Source organism: Heptranchias perlo, chromosome 20 (assembly GCF_035084215.1).
Source record: "Heptranchias perlo isolate sHepPer1 chromosome 20, sHepPer1.hap1, whole genome shotgun sequence".
Taxonomy (NCBI): Eukaryota; Metazoa; Chordata; class Chondrichthyes; order Hexanchiformes; family Hexanchidae; genus Heptranchias; species Heptranchias perlo.
In genome coordinates this window covers 52,723,329-52,740,308 of record NC_090344.1, presented here as the reverse complement: position 1 = coordinate 52,740,308, position 16,980 = coordinate 52,723,329, and the positions used below count along the sequence as shown (strand labels likewise).

General features: G+C 52.1%; 1 protein-coding gene across 2 annotated transcripts in view; it reads left to right on the top strand.

Moving 5' to 3' along the window:
- Window positions 1–16,980, top strand: part of si:dkey-220o5.5 (actin filament-associated protein 1-like 2) — a 100,712-nt gene that overhangs the window by 62,219 nt on the left and 21,513 nt on the right. For both annotated transcript variants that reach the window (XM_068001397.1, XM_068001398.1), the window contains exons 5-8: window positions 2,299–2,404; window positions 13,765–13,973; window positions 15,356–15,535; window positions 16,681–16,776. In XM_068001397.1, the coding sequence (XP_067857498.1) occupies window positions 2,299–2,404; window positions 13,765–13,973; window positions 15,356–15,535; window positions 16,681–16,776 (591 nt within the window). The remainder of the gene's footprint in view (window positions 1–2,298; window positions 2,405–13,764; window positions 13,974–15,355; window positions 15,536–16,680; window positions 16,777–16,980) is intronic.

Sequence of the window (16,980 nt, the reverse complement as noted above, 5' to 3'; positions counted from 1 at the left end):
CAGATTAAGGCAAATTTAATCTTGAAAAGGATTCCAGCCTCTCGGAAGAGAAAGGAAATGTCCTGTTTACAAATGCAGGCTCATTCTCCAGCTCTCTCTCTGATGCTGTCCCGATACCATCATTCGCAGGAAATTAGTGATAATTAATGTCTGGACAAATTATAACTAGGCTAGGAACACCCACACAAACAGAGGAAATATCAAAGGCCATCAGTGCCATCAAAAACTAATCATACAGGAACCCATGATGACCGAGTCACTCAACTGCTTTGTGGCAGGGAGCAGATTGTGATGATAAATGGAGTGCAGCCTCTGAGTGAGGTCTAGGAGATTTCAGAGGGCGGAATGTCCGGGCCTCTTGCCTGACAGGAACACAGCAAGAGCGCCTGAAAATGCCGTGCTACAACTTCCCAGCCCCATGCCGCTGTCATGGTGACCACCGCCATTTTGCTATGCTCCACGCTGCGTGCGCTGTGCTCCATGTTGCGGGCAGTGCTGAGGAATGAATACTTTTTCATTTAGTCCAGGGGTAGCATCAAGCAGTCTATTTCTGCTACTGAGTCTCCAAGGGTTTAGGTTTTGAAATGATTCTCTCATCGTAACTTACTCTCTAATTATTCCTTTGATCTTTGATATTTCCTCTGTAATGGTTTTGATAGCTGCAGCGTTGCCAGATATTGCATTGCCCAAGGAACACAGTGTTCCACTTGGCTAAGGCTGACTATATACCTCCATTCCAAACTGAGCAGCAGCTCAGCCCCACTGTACCAGGGCAATGTTTGCATTGTCTCCTCTCTCCATCATTGTGGGGACATTGGCCTTTTCATGGGAGTTGCAGGTTAATTTATGTTGTAAGGTTCAAACACCAGGGGCCAGCTGTTAAAGATGAGAAAGCTCAAAGGAAGAAGAGGTCAGATGGAAGCTTTTTATCCAAGGAGCAGTCGATTTGTGGAATAAATTAGCAGCAAAGGTTATGAAATGTGGTTGAATTTTGGGTTGCCTCACAATCCACAGGTAGTTAGGAATAAAAAAGACCAAGCTCCATCCATTTAGCCTTCTGCCATCCTGGTAGTTGTAAGATGCAACAATAATGGAGTTATTGACTAATCACAGCAATCGATCGCCATCAATTAGCCTCCAACAGACCCAGACATGAGGTGAGGAAAACCCCCAGTAATGGAGAGATTGGGAACCAGAGGTCCAGAATCACCTGTTCCTCCCATGTCATCATGTCTCAAATTACTCAAATACTCGATCCCACAATATTACTTTCTGAAATCTAATTTGCATTTGAATGAATCAACACTTTCTGCTTCCACCATCTTCCGAGGGAGCCTGTTCGCTCACTGAAATATTATTCCCATGGATTAGTTTTGAATTTACCCCCTTCAAATGCAGGCCGTGTCCTCTGGTTCTACTGTTCTGGACAAGGTGAAACAGCTTGTTATGGTCGACATTATCTTGTCCCTTTAAAATCCTAAAAACCGGGATTATATCACTTCTCAACCTTCTGTTTTCCAGTGAGAACATTCCTAATTTACATAATCACTTCTCATAATCCAATCCCCTCGATCATTCTGGTCGCTCTCTTCTGTATCCCTTCAATAGCTGCAATTTCATTTTTGTACTCTAGCGATCAGAACTGTACACAATGTTCTAAGTGTGGTCGCACCAATGATTAATAAATTGGCAGGATTACCTCACTATTTTCACTTAATATTGACTGTTTCATACATCCCAATATCTGATTTGCTTCACTCACTGCCACCGAGCATTGTTGTGATAACCTCACTCAGGACCCCAGATCTCTCTCATTTTCATTTCAGTAGTAACTTGTAGAACAGAGATACCTGTCACATGTTGTCCAGGGTCCAGGGGGAAAGATGGAGTTTCTTGTTCCCTTTCAGTGTCAGCCTAACGAGGGAAGTAGAGCAGAAACGTTAATCATGGTTTAAATTATCTTCACCGATACTTTGACAGTTGAGGAAATGAGCGAGGTGCTATCACTGATGTTATTTAGCTTTGTAAATGACCACTAAGAGGGTGAAAGGAACATTGCATAATGTCCTGTGACAGTAAGAAGAGTAAATGAAAGGATCAGTGTGGGGAGGGGTTGGAGATGAGCCCAAACTCATCCCACCTCAAGGGGGCCTTGATTCCTCCGAGCACGGATACCCCAGGCAACATCTGTTCCAAGACAGACTGTACCCCAGTAAATGCTGTCTCAGGAAATGAGCTCAGCACCCATCTCTCCCACAGATTGCTGGTGTTCCTTTAACTCTGTATTTCTCCTCACAGACACAGGGGGCCGCAGCTCCTGCCCCTCTCCACGGTGATGAAGCTCACCCTGACGACTCCTATGAGGAATCAGAACCGCTCAGCCCCATTGCTCGGTCCTCTGCAGGTGGGTCTGTGCGAAAGGATGGTCACTTCATGAGATGTGAAGGAGTGTCAGCTCCCAGTAATTCACGGTCAACTGCAGAGTACAACTTGTAATTTGTCCAACTGTCCAAGAACACCTGGATTTACAGAGGGTCCCCAATAGTGTGTCAGTATTCCCTCGGGGTCCCAGATGGTGTGTCAGTATTCCCTCGGGGTCCCTGATAGTGTGTCAGTATTCCCTCGGGGTCCCTGATGGTGTGTCAGTATTCCCTCGGGGTCCCCAATAGTGTGTCAGTATTCCCTCGGGGTCCCTGATGGTGTGTCAGTATTCCCTCGGGGTCCCTGATGGTGTGTCAGTATTCCCCGGGGGTCCCCAATAGTGTGTCAGTATTCCCTCGGGGTCCCTGATGGTGTGTCAGTATTTTCAGGGGGTCCCTGATGGTGTGTCAGTATTCCCTGGGGGTCCCTGATGGTGTGTCAGTATTCCCTCGGGGTCCCTGATGGTGTGTCAGTATTCCCTGGGGGTCCCTGATAGTGTGTCAGTATTTCAGGGGGTCCCTGATGGTGTGTCAGTATTTACAGTGCATCCCTGATAGTGTGTCATTATTTACAGGGGGTCCCTGATAGTGTGTCAGTATTTTCAGGGGGTCCCTGATGGTGTGTCAGTATTTACAGTGCATCCCTGATAGTGTGTCATTATTTACAGGGGGTCCCTGATAGTGTGTCATTATTTACAGGGGGTCCCCAATAGTGTGTCAGTATTCCCTCGGGGTCCCTGATGGTGTGTCAGTATTCCCCGGGGGTCCCTGATGGTGTGTCAGTATTCCCCGGGGGTCCCTGATGGTGTGTCAGTATTCCCTTGGGGTCCCTGATGGTGTGTCAGTATTCCCTTGGGGTCCCTGATGGTGTGTCAGTATTCCCTCGGGGTCCCTGATGGTGTGTCAGTATTCCCCGGGGGTCCCTGATGGTGTGTCAGTATTCCCCGGGGGTCCCTGATGGTGTGTCAGTATTCCCTTGGGGTCCCTGATGGTGTGTCAGTATTCCCTCGGGGTCCCTGATGGTGTGTCAGAATTCCCTTGGGGTCCCTGATGGTGTGTCAGTATTTTCAGGGGGTCCCCAATAGTGTGTCAGTATTCCCTCGGGGTCCCTGATGGTGTGTCAGTATTCCCTCGGGGTCCCTGATGGTGTGTCAGTATTCCCTCGGGGTCCCTGATAGTGTGTCAGTATTCCCTCGGGGTCCCTGATGGTGTGTCAGTATTCCCTCGGGGTCCCCAATAGTGTGTCAGTATTCCCTGGGGGTCCCTGATGGTGTGTCAGTATTCCCTCGGGGTCCCTGATGGTGTGTCAGTATTCCCTGGGGGTCCCTGATAGTGTGTCAGTATTTCAGGGGGTCCCTGATGGTGTGTCAGTATTTACAGTGCATCCCTGATAGTGTGTCATTATTTACAGGGGGTCCCTGATAGTGTGTCAGTATTTTCAGGGGGTCCCTGATGGTGTGTCAGTATTTACAGTGCATCCCTGATAGTGTGTCATTATTTACAGGGGGTCCCTGATAGTGTGTGATTATTTACAGGGGGTCCCTGATAGTGTGTCATTATTTACAGGGGGTCCCTGATGGTGTGTCAGTATTCCCTCGGGGTCCCTGATGGTGTGTCAGTATTCCCCGGGGGTCCCTGATGGTGTGTCAGTATTCCCCGGGGGTCCCTGATGGTGTGTCAGTATTCCCTTGGGGTCCCTGATGGTGTGTCAGAATTCCCTCGGGGTCCCTGATGGTGTGTCAGTATTCCCTCGGGGTCCCTGATGGTGTGTCAGAATTCCCTCGGGGTCCCTGATGGTGTGTCAGTATTTTCAGGGGGTCCCCAATAGTGTGTCAGTATTCCCTCGGGGTCCCTGATGGTGTGTCAGTATTCCCTCGGGGTCCCTGATAGTGTGTCAGTATTCCCTCGGGGTCCCTGATAGTGTGTCAGTATTCCCTCGGGGTCCCTGATGGTGTGTCAGTATTCCCTCGGGGTCCCCAATAGTGTGTCAGTATTCCCTCGGGGTCCCTGATGGTGTGTCAGTATTTTCAGGGGGTCCCTGATGGTGTGTCAGTATTCCCCGGGGGTCCCTGATGGTGTGTCAGTATTCCCTGGGGGTCCCTGATAGTGTGTCAGTATTTACAGGGGGTCCCTGATAGTGTGTGATTATTTACAGGGGGTCCCTGATAGTGTGTCATTATTTACAGGGGGTCCCTGATGGTGTGTCAGTATTCCCTCGGGGTCCCTGATGGTGTGTCAGTATTCCCCGGGGGTCCCTGATGGTGTGTCAGTATTCCCCGGGGGTCCCTGATGGTGTGTCAGTATTCCCTTGGGGTCCCTGATGGTGTGTCAGAATTCCCTCGGGGTCCCTGATGGTGTGTCAGTATTCCCTCGGGGTCCCTGATGGTGTGTCAGAATTCCCTCGGGGTCCCTGATGGTGTGTCAGTATTTTCAGGGGGTCCCCAATAGTGTGTCAGTATTCCCTCGGGGTCCCTGATGGTGTGTCAGTATTCCCTCGGGGTCCCTGATAGTGTGTCAGTATTCCCTCGGGGTCACTGATAGTGTGTCAGTATTCCCTCGGGGTCCCTGATGGTGTGTCAGTATTCCCTCGGGGTCCCCAATAGTGTGTCAGTATTCCCTCGGGGTCCCTGATGGTGTGTCAGTATTTTCAGGGGGTCCCTGATGGTGTGTCAGTATTCCCCGGGGGTCCCTGATGGTGTGTCAGTATTCCCTGGGGGTCCCTGATAGTGTGTCAGTATTTACAGGGGGTACCTGATAGTGTGTCAGTATTTACAGGGGGTCCCTGATAGTGTGTCAGTATTTCAGGGGGTCCCTGATGGTGTGTCAGTATTTACAGTGCATCCCTGATAGTGTGTCATTATTTACAGGGGGTCCCTGATAGTGTGTCAGTATTTACAGGGGGTACCTGATAGTGTGTCAGTATTTTCAGGGGATCTCTGATGGTGTGTCAGTATTTTCAGGGGATCTCTGATGGTGTGTCAGTATTCCCTGGGGGTCCCTGATGGTGTGTCAGTATTCCCTGGGGGTCCCTGATGGTGTGTCAGTATTTACAGGGGGTCCCTGATAGTGTGTCAGTATTTACAGGGGGTCCCTGATAGTGTGTCAGTATTTTCAGGGGGTCCCTGATGGTGTGTCAGTATTCCCTGGGGGTCCCTGATAGTGTGTCAGTATTTACAGGGGGTCCCAGATAGTGTGTCAGTATTCCCTGGGGGTCCCTGATGGTGTTCAGTATTTACAGGGGGTCCCTGATAGTGTGTCAGTATTCCCTGGGGGTCCCTGATGGTGTGTCAGTATTTACAGGGGGTCCCTGATAGTGTGTCAGTATTTACAGGGGGTCCCTGATAGTGTGTCAGTATTCCCTGGGGGTCCCTGATAGTGTGTCAGTATTTACAGGGGGTACCTGATAGTGTGTCAGTATTTACAGGGGGTACCTGATAGTGTGTCAGTATTTACAGGGGGTCCCTGATAGTGTGTCAGTATTTACAGGGGGTACCTGATAGTGTGTCAGTATTTACAGGGGGTCCCTGATAGTGTGTCAGTATTTACAGGGGGTCCCTGATAGTGTGTCAGTATTTACAGGGGGTCCCTGATAGTGTGTCAGTATTTACAGGGGGTACCTGATAGTGTGTCAGTATTTACAGGGGGTCCCTGATAGTGTGTCAGTATTTACAGGGGGTACCTGATAGTGTGTCAGTATTTACAGGGGGTACCTGATAGTGTGTCAGTATAATCATAGAATCATAGAAAGGTTACAGCACGGAAGGAGGATACTGAGAGGTGTAGAGGAAGTGGGGACCTTGGAGTGCATGTCCACAGATCCCCGAAGGTAGCAGGACAGGTAGATAAGGTGGTTAAGAAGGCAAACGGGATACTTTCCTTTATTAGCCGAGGCATAGAATATAAGAGCAGGGAGGTTATGCTGGAACTGTGTAAAACACTGGTTAGGCCACAGCTTGAGTACTGTGTACAGTTCTGGTCACCACATTATAGGAAAGATGTGCTTGCAGTAGAGAGGGTGCAGAGGAGATTTACAATGATGTTGCCAGGACTGGAGAATTTTAGCTATGAGAAAAGATTGGATAGACTGGGGTTATTCTCTTTGGAACAGAGGAGGCTGAGGGGAGATTTAATTGAGGTGTATAAAATTATGAGGGGCCTAGATAGAGCGGATAGGAAGGACCTATTTCCCTCAGCAGAGAGGTCAGTGACCAGGGGAAATAGATTTAAAGTAATTGGTAGAAGGATTAGAGGGGAGCTGAGGAGAAATTTTTTTACCCAGAGGATGGTGGGGGTCTGGAACTCACTGCCTGAAAGGGTGGGAGAGGCAGAAACCCTCAACTCATTTAAAAAGTACCTGGATGTGCACCTGAAGTGCGGTAACCTACAGGGCTACGGACCCAGTGCTGGAAAGTGGGATTAGGATGGGGGGCTCATTTTCGGCCGGCGCTGACCCGATGGGCTGAATGGACGCCTTCTGTGCTGTAAATTTTCTATGATTCTATGGGTCCGTGCCGGCTCCATGTCAGAGCAATCCAGCTAGTCCCACTCCCCCCGCCCTTTCCCCATAACCCTGCAAGTTTTTTCCTTTCAAGTACTTATCCAGTTCCCTTTTGAAGGCCATGATTGAATCTGCCTCCACCACCCCCTCGGGCAGTGCATTCCAGATCCTAACCACTTGCTGCGTAAAAAAGTTTTTCCTCATGTCACCTTTGGTTCTTTTGCCAATCACCTCAAATCTATGTCCTCTGGTTCTTGATCCTTCCACCAATGGGAACAGTTTCTCTCTGTCTACTCTGTCTAGAGCCTTCATGATTTTGAATACCTCCATCAAATCTCCTCACAACCGTCTCTGTTCCAAGGAGAACAACCCCAGCTTCTCCAGTCTATCCAAATAACTGAAGTCCCTCATCCCTGGAACCATTCTAGTAAATCTCTTCTGCACCTTCTCTAAGGCCTTGACATCCTTCTCACTGTTCACTACCCTTCCAAGTTTTGTGTCATCTGCAAATTTTGAAATTGTGCCCTGTACACACAAGTCATTAATATATATCAAGAAAAGCAGTGGTCCCAGCACTGACCCCTGGGGGACACCACTGTACACCTCCCTCCAGTCTGAAAACAACCATTCACCACTACTCTCTGTTTTCTGTCACTTAGCCAATTCTGTATCCATGTTGCTACTGCCCCCTTTATTCCATGGGCCGCAAACTCGATGACAAGCCTACCGTGCGGCACTTTATCATAGAATCATAGAAAGGTTACAGCACGGAAGGAGGCCATTTGGCCCATCAAGTCCACGCCGGCTCTATGCAAGAGCAATCCAGCTAGTCCCACTCCCCCTCCCTATCCCCGTAGCTCTGCAATTTTTTCCAATCAAACATCTTTTGAAAGTCCATGTACACCAACTGCATTGCCCTCACCTACCCTCTCTGTTACATCATCAAAAAACTCTATCAGGTTAGTTAAACACAATTTGGCTTTAACATTATTTATAGGGGGTCCCTGATAGTGTGTCTGTATTCCCCGGGGGTCACTGATGGTATGTCAGTATTCCCCGGGGGTCCCTGATGGTGTGTCAGTATTCCCCGGGGGTCCCTGATGGTGTGTCAGTATTCCCCGGGGGTCCCTGATGGTGTGTCAGTATTCCCCAGGGGTCCCTGATGGTGTGTCAGTATTCCCCGGGGGACCCTGATAGTGTCAGTATTCCCCGGGGGTCCCTGATAGTGTCAGTATTCTCCGGGGGTCCCTGATGGTGTGTCAGTATTCCCCGGGGGTCCCTGATGGTGTGTCAGTATTCCCCGGGGGTCCCTGATGGTGTGTCTGTATTCCCCGGGGGTCCCTGATGGTGTGTCAGTATTCCCCGGGGGACCCTGATAGTGTCAGTATTCCCCGGGGGTCCCTGATAGTGTCTGTATTTCCCGGGGGGTCCCTGATGGTGTGTCTGTATTCCCCGGGGGTCCCTGATAGTGTCAGTATTCCCCGGGGGTCCCTGATGGTGTGTCAGTATTCCCCGGGGGACCCTGATAGTGTCAGTAATCCCCGGGGGTCCCTGATAGTGTCAGTATTCCCCGGGGGTCCCTGATAGTGTGTCAGTATTCCCCGGGGGTCCCTGATGGTATGTCAGTATTCCCCGGGGGTCCCTGATGGTATGTCAGTATTCCCCGGGGGTCCCTGATGGTGTGTCAGTATTCCCCGGGGGTCCCTGATGGTGTGTCTGTATTCCCCGGGGGTCCCTGATGGTGTGTCAGTATTCCCCGGGGGTCCCTGATGGTATGTCAGTATTCCCCGGGGGTCCCTGATGGTGTGTCAGTATTCCCCGGGGGTCCCTGGTGGTATGTCAGTATTCCCCGGGGGTCCCTGATAGTGTCAGTATTCCCTGGGGGTCCCTGATGGTGTGTCAGTATTCCCCGGGGGTCCCTGATAGTGTGTCAGTATTCCCCAGGGGTCCCTGATGGTGTGTCTGTATTCCCCGGGGGTCCCTGATGGTGTGTCAGTATTCCCCGGGGGACCCTGATAGTGTCAGTATTCCCCGGGGGTCCCTGATAGTGTCTGTATTTCCCGGGGGGTCCCTGTATTTCCCGGGGGGTCCCTGATGGTGTGTCTGTATTCCCCGGGGGTCCCTGATGGTGTGTCAGTATTCCCGGGGGACCCTGATAGTGTCAGTAATCCCCGGGGGTCCCTGATAGTGTCAGTATTCCCCGGGGGTCCCTGATAGTGTGTCAGTATTCCCCGGGGGTCCCTGATAGTGTCTGTATTCCCCGGGGGTCCCTGATGGTGTGTCAGTATTCCCCGGGGGTCCCTGATAGTGTCAGTATTCCCCGGGGGTCCCTGATGGTGTGTCAGTATTCCCCGGGGGTCCCTGATGGTATGTCAGTATTCCCCGGGGGTCCCTGATGGTGTGTCAGTATTCCCCGGGGGTCCCTGATGGTATGTCAGTATTCCCCGGGGGTCCCTGATAGTGTCAGTATTCCCCGGGGGTCCCTGATGGTGTGTCAGTATTCCCCGGGGGTCCCTGATAGTGTGTCAGTATTCCCTGATAGTGTGTCAGTATTCCCCGGGGGTCCCTGATGGTGTGTCAGTATTCCCCGGGGGTCCCTGATAGTGTGTCAGTATTCCCCGGGGGTCCCTGATGGTGTGTCTGTATTCCCCGGGGGTCCCTGATGGTGTGTCTGTATTCCCCGGGGTTCCCTGATGGTGTGTCAGTATTCCCCGGGGGTCGCTGATGGTGTGTCAGTATTCCCCGGGGGTCGCTGATGGTGTGTCAGTATTCCCCGGGGGTCCCTGATGGTGTGTCAGTATTCTCCGGGGGTCCCTGATGGTGTGTCTGTATTCCCCGGGGGTCCCTGATGGTGTGTCAGTATTCCCCGGGGGTCCCTGATGGTGTGTCAGTGTTCCCCGGGGGTCCCAGTTAGTGTGTCAGTATTCCCCGGGGGTCCATGATAGTGTGTCAGTATTCCCCGGGGGTCCATGATGGTGTGTCTGTATTCCCCGGGGGTCCCTGATGGTGTGTCAGTATTCCCCGGGGGTCCCTGATGGTGTGTCAGTATTCCCCGGGGGTCCCTGATGGTGTGTCTGTATTCCCTGGGGGTCCCTGATGGTATGTCAGTATTCCCCGGGGGTCCCTGATGGTGTGTCAGTATTCCCCGGGGGTCCCTGATAGTGTCTGTATTCCCCGGGGGTCCCTGATAGTGTCAGTATTCCCCGGGGGTCCCTGATAGTGTCAGTATTCCCCGGGGGTCCCTGATAGTGTCAGTATTCTCCGGGGGTCCCTGATGGTGTCAGTATTCCCCGGGGGTCCCTGATAGTGTGTCAGTATTCCCCGGGGGTCCCTGATGGTATGTCAGTATTCCCCGGGGGTCCCTGATGGTATGTCAGTATTCCCCGGGGGTCCCTGATGGTGTGTCAGTATTCCCCGGGGGTCCCTGATGGTGTGTCTGTATTCCCCGGGGGTCCCTGATGGTGTGTCAGTATTCCCCGGGGGTCCCTGATGGTATGTCAGTATTCCCCGGGGGTCCCTGATGGTGTGTCAGTATTCCCCGGGGGTCCCTGGTGGTATGTCAGTATTCCCCGGGGGTCCCTGATAGTGTCAGTATTCCCTGGGGGTCCCTGATGGTGTGTCAGTATTCCCCGGGGGTCCCTGATAGTGTGTCAGTATTCCCCAGGGGTCCCTGATGGTGTGTCTGTATTCCCCGGGGGTCCCTGATGGTGTGTCAGTATTCCCCGGGGGACCCTGATAGTGTCAGTATTCCCCGGGGGTCCCTGATAGTGTCTGTATTTCCCGGGGGGTCCCTGTATTTCCCGGGGGGTCCCTGATGGTGTGTCTGTATTCCCCGGGGGTCCCTGATGGTGTGTCAGTATTCCCGGGGGACCCTGATAGTGTCAGTAATCCCCGGGGGTCCCTGATAGTGTCAGTATTCCCCGGGGGTCCCTGATAGTGTGTCAGTATTCCCCGGGGGTCCCTGATAGTGTCTGTATTCCCCGGGGGTCCCTGATGGTGTGTCAGTATTCCCCGGGGGTCCCTGATAGTGTCAGTATTCCCCGGGGGTCCCTGATGGTGTGTCAGTATTCCCCGGGGGTCCCTGATGGTATGTCAGTATTCCCCGGGGGTCCCTGATGGTGTGTCAGTATTCCCCGGGGGTCCCTGATGGTATGTCAGTATTCCCCGGGGGTCCCTGATAGTGTCAGTATTCCCCGGGGGTCCCTGATGGTGTGTCAGTATTCCCCGGGGGTCCCTGATAGTGTGTCAGTATTCCCTGATAGTGTGTCAGTATTCCCCGGGGGTCCCTGATGGTGTGTCAGTATTCCCCGGGGGTCCCTGATAGTGTGTCAGTATTCCCCGGGGGTCCCTGATGGTGTGTCTGTATTCCCCGGGGGTCCCTGATGGTGTGTCTGTATTCCCCGGGGTTCCCTGATGGTGTGTCAGTATTCCCCGGGGGTCGCTGATGGTGTGTCAGTATTCCCCGGGGGTCGCTGATGGTGTGTCAGTATTCCCCGGGGGTCCCTGATGGTGTGTCAGTATTCTCCGGGGGTCCCTGATGGTGTGTCTGTATTCCCCGGGGGTCCCTGATGGTGTGTCAGTATTCCCCGGGGGTCCCTGATGGTGTGTCAGTGTTCCCCGGGGGTCCCAGTTAGTGTGTCAATATTCCCTGGGGGTCCCTGATGGTGTGTCAGTATTCCCCGGGGGTCCCTGATAGTGTGTCAGTATTCCCCGGGGGTCCATGATAGTGTGTCAGTATTCCCCGGGGGTCCATGATGGTGTGTCTGTATTCCCCGGGGGTCCCTGATGGTGTGTCAGTATTCCCCGGGGGTCCCTGATGGTGTGTCAGTATTCCCCGGGGGTCCCTGATGGTGTGTCTGTATTCCCTGGGGGTCCCTGATGGTATGTCAGTATTCCCCGGGGGTCCCTGATGGTGTGTCAGTATTCCCCGGGGGTCCCTGATAGTGTCTGTATTCCCCGGGGGTCCCTGATAGTGTCAGTATTCCCCGGGGGTCCCTGATAGTGTCAGTATTCCCCGGGGGTCCCTGATAGTGTCAGTATTCCCCGGGGGTCCCTGATGGTGTCAGTATTCCCCGGGGGTCCCTGATAGTGTCAGTATTCCCCGGGGGTCCCTGATAGTGTCAGTATTCCCCGGGGGTCCCTGATGGTGTCAGTATTCCCCGGGGGTCCCTGATGGTGTCAGTATTCCCCGGGGGTCCCTGATAGTGTCAGTATTCCCCGGGGGTCCCTGATGGTGCCAGTATTCCCCGGGGGTCCCTGATAGTGTCAGTATTCCCCGGGGGTCCCTGATAGTGTCAGTATTCCCCGGGGGTCCCTGATAGTGTCAGTATTCCCCGGTGGTCCCTGATAGTGTCAGTATTCCCCGGGGGTCCCTGATAGTGTCAGTATTCCCCGGGGGTCCCTGATAGTGTCAGTATTCCCCGGGGGTCCCTGATAGTGTCAGTATTCCCCGGGGGTCCCTGATAGTGTCTGTATTCCCCGGGGGTCCCTGATAGTGTCAGTATTCCCCGGGGGTCCCTGATAGTGTCAGTATTCCCCGGGGGTCCCTGATAGTGTCAGTATTCCCCGGGGGTCCCTGATAGTGTCAGTATTCCCCGGGGGTCCCTGATAGTGTCAGTATTCCCCGGGGGTCCCTGATAGTGTCAGTATTCCCCGGGGGTCCCTGATAGTGTCAGTATTCCCCGGGGGTCCCTGATGGTGTCAGTATTCCCCGGGGGTCCCTGATGGTGTCAGTATTCCCCGGGGGTCCCTGATAGTGTCAGTATTCCCCGGGGGTCCCTGATAGTGTCAGTATTCCCCGGGGGTCCCTGATGGTGTCAGTATTCCCCGGGGGTCCCTGATGGTGTCAGTATTCCCCGGGGGTCCCTGATAGTGTCTGTATTCCCCGGGGGTCCCTGATAGTGTCAGTATTCCCCGGGGGTCCCTGATAGTGTCAGTATTCCCCGGGGGTCCCTGATAGTGTCAGTATTCCCCGGGGGTCCCTGATAGTGTCAGTATTCCCCGGGGGTCCCTGATAGTGTCAGTATTCCCCGGGGGTCCCTGATGGTGTCAGTATTCCCCGGGGGTCCCTGATGGTGTCAGTATTCCCCGGGGGTCCCTGATGGTGTCAGTATTCCCCGGGGGTCCCTGATGGTGTCAGTATTCCCCGGGGGTCCCTGATAGTGTCAGTATTCCCCGGGGGTCCCTGATAGTGTCAGTATTGCCCGGGGGTCCCTGATAGTGTCAGTATTCCCCGGGGGTCCCTGATGGTGTCAGTATTTCCCGGGGGTCCCTGATAGTGTCAGTATTCCCCGGGGGTCCCTGATAGTGTCAGTATTCCCCGGGGGTCCCTGATAGTGTCAGTATTCCCCGGGGGTCCCTGATAGTGTCAGTATTCCCCGGGGGTCCCTGATGGTGTGTCAGTATTCCCCGGGGGTCCCTGATAGTGTCAGTATTCCCCGGGGGTCCCTGATGGTGTCAGTATTCCCCGGGGGTCCCTGATAGTGTCAGTATTCCCCGGGGGTCCCTGATAGTGTCAGTATTCCCCGGGGGTCCCTGATGGTGTGTCAGTATTCCCCGGGGGTCCCTGATAGTGTCAGTATTCCCCGGGGGTCCCTGATAGTGTCAGTATTCCCCGGGGGTCCCTGATAGTGTCAGTATTCCCCGGGGGTCCCTGATAGTGTCAGTATTCCCCGGGGGTCCCTGATGGTGTGTCAGTATTCCCCGGGGGTCCCTGATAGTGTCAGTATTAACCCACCCTGTGAAGTTTGACCCGTGCTGTTTTACCTGAATGATCCACAGAGGACCTTGAACCCCAGTCACTCTGTGTTGTGATGCTGAAGGCCTGTTAACAATATGTGATTCCAGACTGTGTGGATTCAGACAGCAGTCACTATGAATCTTATGGAGAAGAGGAGGTTTCTGGCAAGACCCGTATGGGCTCCCTTCAATGGATCCCCACAGAGGCTCCCATACGGCCGGTGACTGATTCCCGAATCTGCGGCTTTCTGTGGCGGAAGAAGTGGTTGGGACAGTGGACTAAGCAGCTTTTTCTCATCAAAGACCAGGTTCTGATGGTAAGTCCCTGCACACCCTTCATCCTCACAACTTCAAATCCAGGCTTCTGGCCCCTTCCTACACTCTCATTCATTCCTTCCTGAAACCCCCAATACTGCTGAGCTCCCTTCCCGAGTCTCTCCTTCCTCTCACAGTCACAAGCTTCGGACATCTTAATTGTTACTTTTTGATTTCTCCTGGGTCACTATCCATCCCTTCCTCTTGTTCTACACTGATGGGTACGATAGCATAGTGGTTATGTTACTGGACTAGTAATCCTAGAGGCCTGGACTAATATTCTAGAGTTATGAGTTCAAATCCTGCCACAGCAGCTGGGGAATTTAAATTCAATTAATTAAATAAAAATCTGGAATAAAAAAAAACTAGTATTAGCAATGGTGGCCATGAAACTATTGGATTGTCATAAAAACCCATCTGGTTCACTAATGTCCTTTAGGGAAGGAAACCTGCCGTCCTTACCCGGTCTGGGCCTATATGTGATTCCAGACCCACAGCAATGTGGTTGATTCTTAATCGTTCTCTGAAATGGCCTAGCAAGCCACTCAGTTGTTCAAGAAGACAGCTTGCCACCACCTTCTCAAGGGCAATTAGGGATGGGCAATAAATGTTGGCCCTGCCAGCGACGCCCACATCCCATGAACAAATAAAAAAAAACACACTAATACACACACTCTCATGCATACATACTTATACACACACACACTCACTCACTCTTGGTGGTGACCTGCACCATGACCCCTAGCCCTTCACCTAGTTTCTCCATTTCAGGAAATAGGGATTGTCGTTCACTTCTAGTTGGCGATCAGTATATTTCACCGCATGTTAGGTGTCTTTACAAGAAATACAAACATATGATCAGCTTTAAGACCAAACACTGAACTGAGTAATGATACTCAATTATAAAAACCCAGGGAGTTTGATGCAATTTAGTACACTGAGGTTGTGCCCACAGCTCTGAAACACTTACGCCTGTTTGCTGCAGTGCTGCTGATTGAGGATGGATTCTGTTCTCTGGAATGGATTTGCCTTCACTGGTGAATGGGATGGTTCAATCAGTCAAAGAACGGAACAAGTGAAAATGGGGGAAGAGAGTGGAGGCCCCTGGTGCCCATCGTCGTGATACAGACAGTTAGACACAGACAGGTACTGGTCCCAGGGTCTCCATCCCACAGCAAGACAGCAAACCCTTGATCTTAAATTGATCCTTCCAGGGGTAGGAGATGCAGTCATTCCCATAAACCGAGGTCAGCCATACAGCGCAGTTACCGATACTCTGAGACTAGACCATGTTGGGTCAATTCATCTCTCTGCAACTGATCTGTAAATACCTCATGCCTTTCAGAGCTTAACCCAGTCTGATTCTTGTGTTCCTCTCCTGCAGTGTTATAAGTGTATGAAGGACCAGTATCCCCTGATGGAGCTTAGTCTGCAAGAATCCCGTGTTGTGTACAAGTTCAAACGCAGTAAGAAGATACAGCACGAACTTAAGATTACGACAGCGAGTAATGAGACTGTGGTGCTGGGGCTTCAGAGTCGTGAGCAGGCCGAGGACTGGAGGAAGGTTTGGAGGTGTTAGCACCAGAAATTCAACTCGTTTAGACCTGAGTGACTAACTAGTATAGTAACCCAGATTATGAGTTACTAACTAGTACAGTAACCCATGTTATGAATGACTCACTAGTACAGTAACCCTGGTTATGGGTTACTAACTAGTACGGTAACCCTTGTTATGAGTTACTAACTAGCACGGCAACCCAGGTTATGAGTTACTAACTAGTACAGTTACCCTTGTTAAGTAGTAGTTTGGTGTGAGAATATACTGAAGTCTGGAACACAGGTTTAATTGTAATGTGGGGTTACTGTGTGAATGAACTCTTTCAATTATTCCATAAAAGTGATTTTGTTTGACAAAGCGTTTACAAGATGAAGAGTTGTGGAAGGTTTGGACGACAGGGAGCAGCATGGTGAGGGACAGGTCAGTCAGTTTCTCCAGTCCCACCCAGACTATGGGGTGAGGGTGCAGGGGGAGCAGGGGATGCAGAGTGTGCAGGGGGAGACTTCTTGACTCAGACCTGCCAACTACTTCTTATTGTGAGCTGAAGCCTCGTTTCTGACCAATGTCCCAGGTCCACTTAGCTCGTTCACTGGAACGTTTGGTATCAATCAGAGTAAGCGAAAGGCTAGTGGTGACCCAAAGTTGCTGGGGTCTAAAGCAGCCCTGGAATCCCCAGGTTGCAGCTCGGGACTTTGGTACTTGGCTCAATCGCCATCCTCATAGGTTGCAACGTCACTTGGCCGGCTGACAGCAGGTTGCCCTGCCTTCTCGATCGCAGTCCTGGGGAAACTGGAGTACAATAGAGAGACTCAAGGTGTAGGGCTGTTGTCCTGGGGAGTACCCGAGGTGTAGAGACCAGAATCACCCAGCTTTGATTCCCAGGCTGTGCTGAGTTAGTTGCTACCTTCAGCCTTGGTTTCAAAGGGTGAAGATGGCCTGGGGTTGGTTAAGGCTGCAATGCCTGCATCCTCCTCACTCACGGTCCAGGCACATGCTGGATCCGAGTCAGTCCCAGAGTGGAGGGTCGGGAAGAGAAACAACGGCACAATGTATATGAGAAATGAATTTGTCCTAAATGAAACTGGATTTGCTTGTATGACTGGTGCTGCAGTTTTACTCTGTCTTTTCCATTTTGACTGCACTGCCTTTAGATTGTTCAGGAGGTGAGCAGCTACACTGGCTACAGAACTACACCGAGGAATTCACCAAGGGTGCCGGGGACCACCAGTAAATGTGCCTCAAGCAAGGTGAGTCTATAAAGGCACTGCTCACTGCTTTCCTGTCTGGTGTATCGTTTCCCCAGGGTGAGAGAGACACAGAAAATGCTGGAAATAAACAACTGGTCTGTCAGCGTCTGAAAGGAGGAGATTTGGGTTATTGTTTTATACAGACACCCTTTGTCAGAACGAGAAAGGGGAGGTAGGAGAAATTCCATAACAGGACAAACCGAA